Raw genomic sequence first — 14,133 nt, forward strand, 5'->3', positions numbered from 1 at the left:
GCGTGGTGAACTCCGAGACGCGCGTTTTCTCTTCAAGGCATGTTCAACCCTATGGGACAAACGAGAGGCTGTGCTGGCTCACAGCTCTCTTCAACCCGATCTTTTAATATCTGAGGCACACATTTTGTGGGAGACTACATGCATTTAATCACTCGTGTACCTTTCTTCTTCTTCTTCTTGTTCTTCCTCTTGTTCAAAATCTCACGACGTATCGACGAATAACTCACGGTATACCCTTCTTGGTTCGATACAAGTTCGCTCGAAAACACAATATTAGCTGCATACGAAAGCATTTCTCATCGAACACACTACATCTCCCAACGACGGAAGCTCGCAGCGAATAGGATGTCTTGGAATAGCATTGTTGACGGCGTTGGGACACACGGGGCAGGTTTCGAGCACACTTTTGGTCGAGCATAAACAAAGAGACGGACGGCATGGTATTGGGCATAGGCAACAATCGATGATTTGTCATGCATCTCAAGCGCGTGTCTACAGGATGACGGAGAGTTTGGGAGACGCAAAGGGCAAAAAAAGATACCCCAAACACAGAGCACAGGGCGGAGAACTTTTCGGTGTCATGTTCGTTTGTCGTTTATACAAGTACATTTCCTATGTCAAATACACGTCATTGGCGGTAAAGTGTTTTTTCATGCATTTTCTTTATGTATGCGCGAATAATGCGCCTCGCTTTCTTCCACATGTTACCAGTGTCAAATGTGTTGGTCAACCTTCTATCAACGCTTATTTAGAGCCATACGATTGTAATACGCCGGCTTGTAATGGCATAATCCATATACTTAATAACAAATACCAACAACAAGCGTGGCATTGCGCCGCAAGCTCTGCTCGCAAAACCCACCTCGTGCCACGCCACACTCACGATTCCAAATACATTCTTCACACATCATCCACAACCTTAGGCGCATAATCGCCCTTCTCGAAGCCATATATACCTGACGCTGTGCGCAGGAACGTCGATGAGATATCTGAAACAGCGGGAGAGCCCCGCTGAAACCGCGAGGTTGGAGTCGTAACACAAGTCTCAGATGCCTGAATTATGATCTGATCCTCAGGATGGATGTCTCGTAGGGCTGTCGCAGCCAAGATGCCTCAGGTGTACGTAATGCACAGGGACGGGGCGGGTGGTTTGTGGGCGCTGCGTCATGCGTGATGTGCCTTTACCGCTCTTTTCTGGCGAGTGATGGTGGGTTGGGGACTTGAATCGGCTGCATTTGCGCGTAGATGCTGGGTATTTGGACGGTTGCTGCTAGGCAAAAGTTGTGTAGACCCACGGCTCTTACGGTAGCGAGGTGCTGTTGCGATGGGTACTGAATGCAATTCTAAGATGCAGACTAAATAAGTCACATCCGCGGTATGTCCTCGTTCTATACAAAGCGTCTTCTCATACTCTACAGATGAGCGTGGCCTGTTTACCTCTCTCGGGTCTCTTCGTCGTCATGTCTATGTCTGTTTTTATCCTCCTCAAATCCGAAGCCTCATTATACTACATCCTCCTAGAAATGAACAAGCGAGGTACCTCGTCACGATTCACATAGACATCACCAGTGCGCATAAGAACACCCTTCGCTCATCGCCTGCCAACACCATGCGCATGCGGGAAATTCGCCTCTGTATTACCCGGGATGAGCTGGCGTCAGGGTCAGCGACACATAAATTGATCCTGCACACACCGCATGCCAGCAACCTGTTTTTTCACGCTGCAGATCAGTGGCGTGTATCTATTTTGTAGAGGAGCTGTTGGTTGCGAAGAGCCTGCAGATGTACCTGGTTTGCCGAGTTGACCAGAACCGTCGATACGCAGCTTGGCCGCGCTGCAATGGCCTCGCGGATTAGGTCGTTGGTGTTCAACAAAGACCGCTTCGGCATGGTGTATGCATGCTGCGATGAGCAGTGGTGTGTCTGTTCGTCACTAAGGTCAACGTGGCCATCAGTACAGGGTTGGTTGACAAGTAAACCGCAAGCTGGACAACGGCCCCGCCGCCGTGGGTAGGAATTCACTCGATTGCTTTTTCCGGTTACCGAAGTCAGACTAGGTTTGGCAAACATATCTCCGCGGCTTCCCACAGCGGGTGTCGTCTGCGTAGATGATCATATTGGAATTTCGGACATGCTGATCGGCTGTATGGCAGTGGCGATTTCTACACGTACATAATTTCTTGGCGAGTGAGGCGATCGGGAAATCGCGGTCAATATTTGATGCCTGTTGTGTGCGGAACACCTTGCTCGAGGGTGTCTTCATGCATTCCTTTGGTAGGAAGAAGACTAGCCACAACACCAGCTGCAAGATGCTATAGCAACGCACCATGATGTACGTACCCGCACAAAGAGTATGCCTGGGGCCGTTCGAAGCGACGTGGAGACGTATAGCAAAGGCACATAATCCCCGGGGAGCTTTTCTCCCGCGCTGACAGACCACTACCGCTCGCCCAACTCCTCTGCCTTTATCATGGCCGGAGGCAAACAACCAGCAACCGGGTACGTGGTCGGTCGTATGTGTTTGGAAAAGCGCTCCAAGCTTAGAAACGTCGCTATGTCTCGCCTCAAAGTTTGCCGAAACAGAGGCTTCCAGTTGTGATCGCTGATGATGCGCATGAGACGGCAGCTCGTCTACATTTTGTGAAAAATCTTCATTGGCTGGGCAAGAAGATGATGAGTGAAACTGGGCCAATTGGGTCTTGGGAAAGACCCCATTTTTGAATCTGTGGCGGGACATATAGTCTATATGCGAAGCTGATATAGGTACCCTGCCGAATGGGACAGCGTGGTCATGGTTGGTCAGGAACTCAGTCCCAATGCTTTCCCACGTGACGAAAGGGTGTTTGTAAAGGTCTGATATGTTCGATAGAGAAAGGAGACTCCGCACCCTATGAACTGCCTTGATACGCGTTGAATAGATCTGTTGGGACTTTGCAGTAGATTTGAGCGGTTGGGATGTCGAAAACTTTCAACTTTACACAGCCCCGTATAATTCAGAGGTGACATATTACACACATTTGCTCTGGCGCAGAAACAATGCCAATTCACATAAAAGGCTATCATAATGGTGCTGGAGTACTGGCCAAGTTTCTGCGACAGCAGACTGAGGATATTTGAGCCTAGGAACCTGTGTGGAAGACGATCAAACATCACAGGGATGCTACAACAGGTTTGATGACCTAGGTACTTGAGAAAGCTTCGGTCAGGGGATGGATGGGCGATGCTGCTTGTGCAAACTCGAAAGGCGGGTTTCAGATTCGCGGACTCCAATAGTCATGACCAACTTCTCCGGGGGGCTTCAGGAGAAAATGGAGCAACATGTCGGTTGCGGCCTCCTTCCTTGGACGTTTCCGATAGCAACGAGGCGAGAGTCCTTGACGCCCGGAATCATGTGAGTCAATAGCGATGTTATTCAGTCTTGATTGCTTCGCTGTTCGGAGCTGAGAGCCTGCATCAGGAGAATTGTTGAGATCCGAGATGGACGGCGCGTATCCACATAGATCCGGTGTTTATGATTGACAGCACAACAAGGCCCCATGTCCTTCCTTCTGTATGTCCTCGAGCTTCCCCGGGTCATGTTGCATCAGCTCATTGCTCCCGCCCCTTGTGCGGGTCACTGCCCCTGCCAACGGTTCATGGAGGGTCGGAGAAGTGTGGTATTGGTGCAGCCATGTCAAACCACCGAGAAATGACATGAGCAGCTGACTGCATGGTTTCGCTGATAGCCTCTGTCGTGTCCTTGCTCCGTTCCATATAGACCAGGCTCCATGTTCTGGTGGCCACTGCCAGCCTAGGAGGTCAAGCGCCAACATGGGCTCGAGGGAACGGCTTAATATCAGTCTTATGATCCGCAAGATCGCTTGCGGCACAGGCTGAATGTCTGCATCACGTCCTCTCCCAGGACCTAGTGGAGATGGCTTGTTTCGCGCTGGTGAATGAAGGATGCTCGAGCAATGGCTACGGTGGGATAGCACAGTGTAGTCTGCCTCCGGTGCTGAACCTTATGTCGCTCAGATACGTGAAGATACCGCAACCGACGAACAATGTCCCCTTCAGAGTCGAGTTCTTCAAGAGATGGTGAAACATCTGCAGGCTTTGCAGTTGGTGGGGAGCGATATGGGGCAGCGATCGTGACGCTAACTTACTCGCCCTCTCACCGGAACCCAGGGCGGATGTCGTTTGCTGTTTGTGATAACATATGATAATTCTGTTATAGTCACTGGGTCGGGTCGTCGCCGCCTGAACGCCTGAGGCATATGTCACGATGCTATGCCCGTGCACCGACGTTGGCCGCGAGGCATGCGTCTGATCAATCCGGCGGCCCGTTCGGAATCTTGAGCTTTGCACAAATTTTATGGCGTCATGTCCGCTCATCGCGACCTTGGTATATCTAGCCGGCGTTAGTCCTGCAGGTAGGTAGTCTTGGAGATCTCATTGGGAAAACTGGCACTGGAGCGACCCCAAACTTGCTAAAATACAGTACTAGATCAGTCTGTGGAATTCGAAGTTCTAAGCAAACTGTATCGTTACAATTGTCATGGAGATGCGCGACAGCCTTGGAAGCAATGGAGCTGCAGAGGTTCGAGAGAGACCTGCTGGATTTTAGCAATTTTCAGAACATCTAAGTCAATGGAGCGTAGGAAACGCTTCATAACTTAGGCCTTATGAGATTAAGCTCAGTAGCTTGTTATGCGACTCGACAACGACATCTTTTTGTGGTCTGCTAAGCGTTGAGCAACCACATGTGCACCTTTGCAAAACGAGCTACAAAGTAGAGATTTGACAAAATTAAAGGGCCTTAAGCAGAAGAAGCGAACAAGCGGATCATAAAGAGACCGCATGTGTGTTCCCGAGCTGAAACTTGGTGAAACCTGTAACAGGAACATGCGCCACGACAGGGACATGAACTTCATGCTTTGTGGGACTGTTGGTGACAGTGAAGACGTGAACAACATGAAGTTGTCGAACACGAAAGACACACGTATCGGTATCTCTGTCTGAAGCAATGATACTACACATGCAGGCTATGTGTCTACCTATTTTGTCGAGCGGGGATTTTGCATTTGCTGGTGCTACACAATCAGAAAGATGTGTAGACTTGTGGTAGATATGCTAGCTCAAGCCATGATAAACTGACCTTAAGTACCCAAAGTACTTATACATTGCGCGGGAGAGATTAACAGCCATCTAAGGTTGATCTTTGCGTGTGAGCAAGAGGTACATCTCCATGAAATCTGGACCAGCATCGCGGTGAGTAATACATATCAGATAACGAGAAGACAAAGAAGAAAGATTCATCCCGTGTTTCTCGCTCTCTTAAGCACTGACATTTTGCATCCCTCTGTATAGTCTGCTATGTCAATTGCAGGACATGACAATAGGGCCGCATATGTTACTTTACTGCGGTCGACCCATGAGAGAAGGGCCAAGGACAAAGCGTTCGACGAAGGTTGTCTTGCATGCTTAGCAGACTTCAACTAACTCCCCATCTATTAAAGATGTGAAGCTTTTCTTATGTTATATAGACGTTTACAGGTGCTCGAAGATCTAGGTTGGTAAAACCTTAGATCGATCAGGCACCCCACAACCCCCCACCAACGATTGCGGCTGGGGAGTTGCCGCGGGGCGGGGATTTTCTACAGGCCCTGATACTTGTCATTATTCGAACTTGATAGATCTTGACTACCGAAGCTGGGATACGAATAAAACCAGCACAGGAAAAGTAACCTCATGCTTTGGGATCTTTGAGATTTAGGGTCCTTCGCCTGAAGCAGGAAGCAGGCCATCTGACCATGCCCGCGCCCAGACATGGCATGCCCTAGCCCTAATAGGGAACGCGCAGTGAATTAATTGTCAATTAATTCACAATTGGTTTTAGAAAATCTTACTTACTTTAAAATACTTAGGTAACGTGAGTTTCGTGAGTCCCGAAGGGCGAGAGGGGGAGGGGTAGGCCCCCCCCCCCCCCAGCCAGAATCCCTCCGGCCCACTTGCGGGTTGAGGAAGGGATGTATACCTTCGAAATTCAAAGTATCTATCTCTTCAATTAATTAGCAATCGATTAGCAATCAGACAGCAATCGATTTACAGTCAATTGGCAGTTAATTTACTGCGCCTTCCCCTATTCAGATGACCTGCCACCACCGCCTAAAATACCCGAGGTACGTTGACGTCATCGACTAAAAACATCTAGTGTCTGCAGAAAATAACAGTACATACTCACCAACACTGTATACAAAATGTGTGACAGAACCGGCGTGAAGCCAGACCTAAGCTACACGGTCCCGCTATTGATCAATGGCAAAGAGGTCACGACAAAGACCACATTCTCGGTAACATCACCTACGACTCAGAAGGAGGTATGGCTATCTTCATCAGCTTCGCTGGATGAGGTCAGCGCGGCCACATCGGCTGCACAAGCTGCGCTTTCAGACTGGTCGAAGACCAAGCCTGCGACCAAGCGAGCCATCTTCATGAAGGCGGCAGACATTGTTGATGCACGTGCTGAAGAGCTGGCTGAATACATGAAGATTGAGACCGGGGCGGCATCACAATTTGCTAATGGCTTCAACGTGCCGAAATGCGCTGATATGCTGCGCGATGTTGCGGGAAAGACTGAGCACCGGTCATGGGGCTCGATTCCCTACATGCGAACAAGAGGGAACCAGTGCATTGATCGTGAAGGAGCCCGATTGGGGACCGTGCTGGCTATTGCGCCATGGTGAGACTGCTGTGTTAATGACATTTTTCTGAGCAGAAGCTAATCTGAGCACTAGGAATGCTCCTTATGTACTTGGTATGCGGTCAATTCTGTACCCATTGGCTGCCGGATGCTGTGTTATCTTCAAGGGATCAGAATTTTGCCCTCGGACATGGTGGGCGATTGGCAACGTGCTCACTGAGGCCGGTCTCCCTGCCGGCGTGTTGAGTGTACTCTTCCACCGTGCAGAAGACGCTGCTCAAGTCACTACAGCGCTCATCGAGCATCGTTGCATTAAAAAGATTAAGTTTTACAGGTAATGTACACGAGATCCGTACCATCAACGACCTTTATTGACTTACCTTTTTGGAACCACAGGCTCGACCCCGTGTGGGTCGCATCATCGCAGGCCAAGCAGGCAAGAACCTCAAGCCTGTCCTGATGGAACTTGGTGGCAAGGCGAGTGCAATCGTACTAGATGATGCAGAGCTGAAGAATGCTGCGACTCAATGCGCACTCGGAGCCTTCCTGCACTCTGGTCAGATCTGTATGAGCTCAGAGCGAATCCTGGTACACAAGGACATCAAGTCGAAGTTCGTTGCAGCGTTCAAAGAGGCTGTCGAGAATATATTTGGCGGCGACAAGCCTGCCCCTGTGCTTGTAGCGGCTGTAGGTGTCGAAAGGAACAAGCGACTGATCTCCGAGGCAGTCAAAGCAGGTGCTCGGGTGGTCCATGGAGACCACACGAAGCAGGAAGAGTTTGATACGCATATGCGACCTGTAATCGTTGACAGCGTGACAAAGGAGATGGACCTCTTCTACACCGAATCTTTTGGCCCTTCGGTCTCGATTGTCGAAATCTCGGACGATCAGGAAGCGGTTGAAATCGCGAACGATACCGATTACGGTCTTTCTGGTGCGGTCTTCACGGAGAATCTGGCCCGAGGATTGCGCATTGCTAAGCAAATCGAGAGCGGGTGAGTCGCAGCGCAGGGTGTGAACATGAAGTGCGCAGCTCATACTGACTTTTGAGCAGAGCCATCCACATCAATTCTATGACGGTCCACGACGAGTGGAGTTTGCCGCATGGCGGCGCAAAGGCCAGTGGGTTTGGGAGATTCAATGGCAACTGGGGCATCGAAGAGTTCTTGAGAATGAAAACCATCACGTACAGAGATTAGATCGCCATTTGGCACGCGTTGGCACGACATCAGGCAGCTGGGAGTAACGCGAAGTCTGTGGTGGGAAACAGATGTCCTTGTCGGGGCTTTGTTCTTACCAACTTGTCCACCAATAATTGAACGTCCATGCAGCGCGCTGAAATATGACCGCTATGGCCCAATCGATCTCTTTCCTAGTCGCATGCCAGTGTCTCCAAGATGTAAATGATGCTGAAAAGTGCGATTCACGGATGGATGTACCATAGATCTCGGTAGACTTGGCGACCACCAAGACTCCCGGGAGCTTGCCGTGTCCGGGCAGCAACTCGTGGCCTCGTCTCACCAACCGACTTCAGTATTTGTTTAGGCCACCATACTTCAGCCCCACGTGGTGTCCTCTATAAAATCCGGACCGCCTGTGTATCTTTCGACTTGTAAGTCAAGACTTCTCCCCAAAGTCCCCGGAACCATGTCTCAGTCACGGTCATCTGGATTCTTCGATGTCGCACCGCTGTTGAGTCGCATGGGTGGGTCATACACCACCATGTTACCCGATGTCTACAATCATTAACACAGTAGGCAGTACTTTCAGCTATCGTCCATGCACTTACATACCCATTCCGATCGGTCCGCTGTACCGCGCTTACAAATGACGTTTTAAACGCTGTCACCCGATGTGCGCTCGAACACATTACGATACCTCAATCGCGATACCTGCTTCCTAGCACAACTGCGGCTTATGTCGCCTTGTGCAAGAAACGCGCCGTGGCGCCCAACACTATCAACGTTGACATCTTACATGCCGGCAGCGTTGAAGCGCATTGGATAGGCGCATCGGATGCCGATACTGTCATCCTCTATTTCCATGGCGGGGGGTATACGCAGCCAATGAACGAAGGGATTCCCAGATACTTGTTGCGACTGTTGTCAGATCTCAATAGTCAGACTACCAGATGTCGGTCTATTGCGGTGCTTGTTGTTGCCTACACGCTTGCGCCCGAGGCCACATATCCAACGCAACTGAAGGAAGCCTCGGCTGTCTTATCGCACCTCATCACCAACACAGGTCGCAACCCCTCGGACATATTCTTATCAGGCGATTCGGCTGGGGGAAACCTGGGCTTGGCTTTGATTTCTCACCTCCTGCACCCGCATCCAGAAGTGACCGCGGTTAGGCTCGAACAGCCACTTGCTGGCATGCTTCTGTACAGTCCTTGGGCTGGCTTTAGCACTGATTACTCCAGCTTCGATAACATCGCATTGGACTTGATGTCGCCTCTTGCTCTTCGTAAATGGTCAGCCATGTTCCTCGGCAAAGCCAACAAGAATGATCCAGAATCCGATCCAGGTTCGGTGTCCGGCGATGCATATACGGAAGCTTGCAAGAATGATGCATCCTGGTGGAATGACATGCATCGCATAGTCAGCGATGTCTTCGTCTCGTACGGGGGCTATGAGTTGCTTGCTGATTCCATCAAAGAACTAGAAATTCAAATGAAGAGAGGTTGGGCTCAGGGTGGAGGTGATCCAAGCCGTGTCGTGTTTCTTAAAGGCGCGAAAGAGGCACACGTTGCGCAAATATCTGACATCATGATCCATGGCGCAAAGAGCAGCTCCCAGGTTGCTATCGAGAATTGGTACAAGGCGCGCCTACAATTGTAGTGTTCGCACGACACCACAACCGGGTGTTACAAAGTCCCAAGCTTCGTACATACATGCTTAGCAGTCTTAGCATATCACGACAATTTCACGTTCGACAACAACTAATACTATAGCTTGTTCGCGCTCGCTTCTTCTTCGGCCCTTTGGACTTAGTTCCCCTCATTTGACCCTGCTTTCAATTCTGGACTGTTCGAGCACACCCCACGATCATCATATCTGTCAGCTAGTGCGATTCAATTCAATTTGCTCCGTACACTAGCTTGATATACCGCTACTGGTGCTTCATGGGACACCAGCGCTTACGTATGGTCATATACCAATTGTCGAATGTGAAGGCTTGCTGAAGTCTTTCCGATTATATAAGATCCTGCCGGTATCAGAGCTCGGCCTTTGATGCACTTTTGCGAAGGGATAGCCGAAAGCCGCTGTCATATAACGTGGCTAGCGCTAGTTCAATGACACGGGTGATGGCAGGTCTTATTAAGAAACGATCTGAAGACCGCTCTAGCCATGACGTACAGTGAGGCATTTTCTCATTTGAATACCTCTTGTCTGTGGGCAGGCAAGTTGCCTTGCTTGGCATGCTTTACACAGCCCCCTTCTCTGCATGCCCACAGTAGCCTTCGCCAAGCCCATCGAGGAACACTTCAAATTCCCGCAATGTTCTTCCAAAACATGGTCATCAAAGTCTCATACCTACACACGATTCGATGGTCTGCGATGTCTTCTCGCTTCACAAAATTTCTGGAGGAGATGGCGTGAAGTTCCCATTTCCCGTCAAGGACTACCAACGTTATGTGTTTGGCGATGACAAGCTAGCGCACCTCTTTGGCACGGACCTCGCTAAAGCATTCATCGCCCGGACTGGGGCTGCAGAAGACACGAGCACTGGGAGCAATCAGGAGCTTACAACCGATGTCGTCGTTGCCGTCCTATCCGATCACGTACCCACGGCGACTCATAACCTTCGAGAACACTTTACCGCTTACCTCAATCGGCACTTGGTCTCGGAGAAGCAACGTCCAGCACACAAGATCGACCTTATTCGGGTTACAGCGCGGGACGATCCGCACACAAGTCGTACCAGTACATACCATGTCGATCTCGCGTGTCTAGGAAGCAGGGCTCTCATCATCCTAGGGGACATTCGCATGAGTACGGAGCAGGAAGAAGCCATCAGCAATTCCTTCAAGTCTAAGAAGATTGAGAACACGATTGTGTTCGCTTATCTGGCTACACTTGATGAATCAGTCAACACCAGCGCACTCTCTTCGACCCTCTCGTCCATCGTTAGCCCATCCATCAAGGATATTGACAGCCTCGCACACTCACGATATTTCAGCATGACTGAAGCATTCGCTCGGTTTGTTCTGAGCAGAGACTATGCGGAGTTCTGCCGCTTTTTGCGAGGTCAGGATGATTTTCTCGCCAGGAAGCTGCTGGACTATGCCATCGGTGGAGACCACTTGGAGGATGAGCTCTACAAAAACAACCTCAGGTTTCTGAAATGGGAGATTGATGCGAGGGAGAGCATCTAGGAGCTGAGACTTCAGCCCGTGCATCAAGAATGGCTTGGGATAATGCTGGTAATGGTGTCGATCGTCATTACTTATCGTCTTCTTGTTGCCAGACATGGATGCATTTTCTGGTGGTGTCAAGCATCGACCAAATGCGAAGTAGTCTCGGCTCAATCTCATGCTACAAAATATTATTTCAATGTTCCAAAGAATCGTGGTGTTTGTATTGTGCTTGATGTTCAATTGTCCGGCATGATGTCGTCGTCGATGAGACTTGCCGCAGAGCAAGGCCGCGCAAGTCCCGGACAAACCTCAAAAAGTGCATTCATGGTCCGCGCGGAGCATTAAATACATTCGCAGAAATACCAAGAACTACCATTTCAACATTCGCCATGTCTTGTTCTGCCCTCGTTCACTTAATCATAACATCGAAACAGGTGCTGAATCTCGCCTTTCCACCAAACGACCACACCCAAACCATCATATGTCTCCCCTTCTCCATGCATTCCGGTCTGCCAACAGTGTTAGCATTCTCACTTTTCACAGAACAACTATACTTACAACCGTAAAGTTTGCCAATTTCCCTTATCAAACAGCCCCTGAGGGGGCGTCCACACATTCAAATCCGCAGGAAATGCGAAGCTCTCGTCGCTGAATCCATTTTCCTGGACCAGAGTATCTGGCGTTAGTTCACTGACATTAACAAGTTCCTTTTCCTTCTCGCCGGCCCAGTAAATCGCTACTTTTCCGGGATCGCCTTTCCCGCCGGCACTGGACCCGCGCGAGTGTCCGTTGCCGCCGAACATGAGTTTTATGCTAGCGCCTGCCGTTGCTGTAGCCATGGGCGCGGAATTACTGTGATGCGGAAGTTTGGCGTCGGGGGCGATTAAGTGGTACGTCGGGTTACGTTGATCTGGGTGACATGCATGTATATCCTTTTTGCCGGCTGCGCCTTCAAGATCCCATAGGTAGGTGATGGTTTCGTCAACCCAGTCGCCGGGGTTCTGCTTGAAGCGTGGCCAGCCGTGGCAGAGATGAGCGTACCAGGGCATTAGGGGGTCGATAATCATTTCCTTTCCGTATTTGGTTGCGTTGGCCTTCATCCATTCGAGGATGTCTTTGTTGTCGTGATCTATGCAGTGGACCCATGAATGAGCTGCTGCGAAAGGGAGGAGGATCAGAGTCGTGGCGATGATGAATGGCTTCATTGTGCTGTTAAGAAGAAGCGCATACGAGTGCGATGAGTAGATACGAGGGGAGTTATTACAGAGAATGTGTATTGAAGTTTGTGAGACATGATCACAGGACAGCGAAAAGAGACACATTTATGGGTGAACGTCAACATAGCAAATCTCCCTTCACGATTGTTCAATTCACCTTTCGCTATGGTCGCGGTGCCAACGCAGCGCCACAGTCATCTCCCAGCAAACATGACAAGCCTGTTTTCAACTACCCCAGGAATTGCTGGATTTTTTCTTTCACATCTTCAGCCAAGTGTTCGCTCGCAACGATCCCTTCGAGTATAGCAACAGATTTTACCAGCAACCTGCCGAAACCTGTCACCAAGTATTTTGGCAAGTACCATATGAGGTCCCGAGTAAGACTGCTGATCCAACCGTACCACCACTTGATCGTAGACACTCGGTTGCTGGTGAAGTCTGCGAAGCCATCGGGGCGAAATAGGTTCTGCATCGACATCATATTTGCTACGTAGCGCGGGAAGAAGCCGGTGACGTCTTCACCAGCGCGGAAGAGAGCACCGAGGTGCTGCGCAATGGTGACATGGAGCTGCAATCCAGCTTGAAGGAGAATATATCTTAGCGTATAGGACACGATTGACTTAATGGACTCAGAGAGCTGGCGCATGACGAGACGTGCAGCGTGCGTCAAGGATTCTTCAAAGCGGCGATGGGGGTCCATGTCAGGGTGAATACCGGCACGAGCAGCTATAGAGACGTCAGTGAAATATTGATTATACGGGACCTGCCACGCTGCTGAAGTTTGCGTACCTTGACTATTGTGGACGTCTGTATAGTGTTAGCACTTATTTTAGGTGACAGCGAGGTAGAGGCTATCAGACTCACATATGAAGCTTGGTCGTCGATGCAGGGCAGTTTTTACATCCTCGGGCACCTTGCTCCATGGTAGCAGGTCACCGATGGCGTAATAAACATCGCTCTGAGGATATGTGACGAGGAACAGAAGAGTGACTGCGGCGAGTCCCGAGAGCGGGCAAACTTTTGCAAGGAAAATCGTAGTGACCACCATGGCGACCTATATGCTTTGAGTATACATCTCAACTATCAAATAGCCATAACCTTACCGAGTATGTCCACCCTCTTCGGATCAAGAGCTCATATTCGCGCTTTACGTCTGCGATGTTCTCGTCATCATCTTCGGTATCTGTGAAATCGCGGGATTCTTGTCGTGAGCCCTGTCGGTACAAGCCTCCATCGCTGTCAAAATCTTCGAGGAAGTCGAGTTGTCTAGGAAGCGCATGGGGATGCGGGCTCCTGGGCAACTTTATTGTGGACGCGTAGAACGATGATCTATACATGCTGTAGTGTCATATGGAGAAATTTATCGCCTGTATGAGATAATGTTGTGAATAAATATGCGATGATGGCAATTATTTCAGCTGCACAGCAATTGGCCAACAAAGAATGCAACAGTGCTGGATTCAGGAAGGCTGCACCATCGAGGCAGCCGCAAAAGGCAAAATGTCTCTTTACACAAAGGTGTGGGGATACATTTGCAGACTTGATCATTTAACAATGAAAGACATCTGTCCAATCCTATGGTTCTCCTTGTTGAAGCCCTGCAAAGGCTTGGGTGGTGTCAACCTCATTGGTTCGCGACTCTTGGAAAGCCAACTCGACTTATTTAAGGCTTTTGCCGGATACATTCCGTCTTCAACCAAGTTATCATGTTTGGCGAAGCTGAGGTTGCGATGGTGTGTGCTCAGCGGGTGTTGGACCTATTCCAGCCAGATGCGTGGCAATCTCAGTGCGGGGCGCTGCGTGCTTGCGAGATGCTTGACTGCACCACAACCTTACGCGCTCACATACTCAGTTACTCAATATCGCTGTGCGTT

At 49.9% G+C, this 14,133-nt stretch overlaps 8 protein-coding genes across 8 annotated transcripts; 4 read left to right on the forward strand and 4 right to left on the reverse strand.

Moving 5' to 3' along the window:
- Nucleotides 1-134: 134 nt before the first annotated feature.
- Nucleotides 135-439, reverse strand: SNOG_09801 (hypothetical protein; the record flags this gene model as incomplete). Its single annotated transcript, XM_001800036.1, has 2 exons — nucleotides 135-277; nucleotides 385-439. The coding sequence occupies 2 exons, from the start codon at nucleotides 437-439 to the stop codon at nucleotides 135-137; spliced, it is 198 nt and encodes a 65-aa protein (XP_001800088.1).
- A 1,614-nt stretch (nucleotides 440-2,053) lies between these two features.
- On the reverse strand, nucleotides 2,054-2,329 carry SNOG_09802 (hypothetical protein; the record flags this gene model as incomplete). Its single annotated transcript, XM_001800037.1, has 2 exons — nucleotides 2,054-2,142; nucleotides 2,173-2,329. 2 exons carry the CDS (start codon nucleotides 2,327-2,329, stop codon nucleotides 2,054-2,056), a joined length of 246 nt encoding a protein of 81 aa, XP_001800089.1.
- A 141-nt stretch (nucleotides 2,330-2,470) lies between these two features.
- Nucleotides 2,471-2,857, forward strand: SNOG_09803 (hypothetical protein; the record flags this gene model as incomplete). The annotated part of the gene is made up of 2 exons (XM_001800038.1): nucleotides 2,471-2,499; nucleotides 2,764-2,857. 2 exons carry the CDS (start codon nucleotides 2,471-2,473, stop codon nucleotides 2,855-2,857), a joined length of 123 nt encoding a protein of 40 aa, XP_001800090.1.
- Nucleotides 2,858-6,239: 3,382 nt separating this feature from the next.
- Nucleotides 6,240-8,062, forward strand: SNOG_09804 (hypothetical protein; the record flags this gene model as incomplete). The annotated part of the gene is made up of 4 exons (XM_001800039.1): nucleotides 6,240-6,721; nucleotides 6,777-7,016; nucleotides 7,090-7,677; nucleotides 7,737-8,062. The coding sequence occupies 4 exons, from the start codon at nucleotides 6,240-6,242 to the stop codon at nucleotides 7,879-7,881; spliced, it is 1,455 nt and encodes a 484-aa protein (XP_001800091.1). The 3' UTR covers nucleotides 7,882-8,062.
- Nucleotides 8,063-8,242: 180 nt separating this feature from the next.
- SNOG_09805 (hypothetical protein) lies at nucleotides 8,243-9,627 on the forward strand. Its single transcript, XM_001800040.1, has 2 exons — nucleotides 8,243-8,294; nucleotides 8,444-9,627. Exon 2 carries the CDS (start codon nucleotides 8,749-8,751, stop codon nucleotides 9,520-9,522), a length of 774 nt encoding a protein of 257 aa, XP_001800092.1. The 5' UTR covers nucleotides 8,243-8,294; nucleotides 8,444-8,748; the 3' UTR covers nucleotides 9,523-9,627.
- A 605-nt stretch (nucleotides 9,628-10,232) lies between these two features.
- SNOG_09806 (hypothetical protein) lies at nucleotides 10,233-11,060 on the forward strand (the record flags this gene model as incomplete). Its single annotated transcript, XM_001800041.1, has 1 exon — nucleotides 10,233-11,060. The coding sequence occupies one exon, from the start codon at nucleotides 10,233-10,235 to the stop codon at nucleotides 11,058-11,060; it is 828 nt and encodes a 275-aa protein (XP_001800093.1).
- Nucleotides 11,061-11,596: 536 nt separating this feature from the next.
- On the reverse strand, nucleotides 11,597-12,247 carry SNOG_09807 (hypothetical protein; the record flags this gene model as incomplete). Its single annotated transcript, XM_001800042.1, has 1 exon — nucleotides 11,597-12,247. The coding sequence occupies one exon, from the start codon at nucleotides 12,245-12,247 to the stop codon at nucleotides 11,597-11,599; it is 651 nt and encodes a 216-aa protein (XP_001800094.1).
- A 241-nt stretch (nucleotides 12,248-12,488) lies between these two features.
- Nucleotides 12,489-13,596, reverse strand: SNOG_09808 (hypothetical protein; the record flags this gene model as incomplete). The annotated part of the gene is made up of 3 exons (XM_001800043.1): nucleotides 12,489-12,985; nucleotides 13,124-13,313; nucleotides 13,363-13,596. The coding sequence occupies 3 exons, from the start codon at nucleotides 13,594-13,596 to the stop codon at nucleotides 12,489-12,491; spliced, it is 921 nt and encodes a 306-aa protein (XP_001800095.1).
- Nucleotides 13,597-14,133: the final 537 nt, after the last annotated feature.

The sequence above is a fragment of the Parastagonospora nodorum genome (assembly GCF_000146915.1).
Source record: "Parastagonospora nodorum SN15 chromosome Unknown scaffold_15, whole genome shotgun sequence".
Taxonomy (NCBI): Eukaryota; Fungi; Ascomycota; class Dothideomycetes; order Pleosporales; family Phaeosphaeriaceae; genus Parastagonospora; species Parastagonospora nodorum.

Bases quoted from the DNA above. Each gene is read 5' to 3' on its own strand.
- SNOG_09805 (XM_001800040.1), top strand. From the start codon at position 8,749: ATGAACGAAGGGATTCCCAGATACTTGTTGCGACTGTTGTCAGATCTC.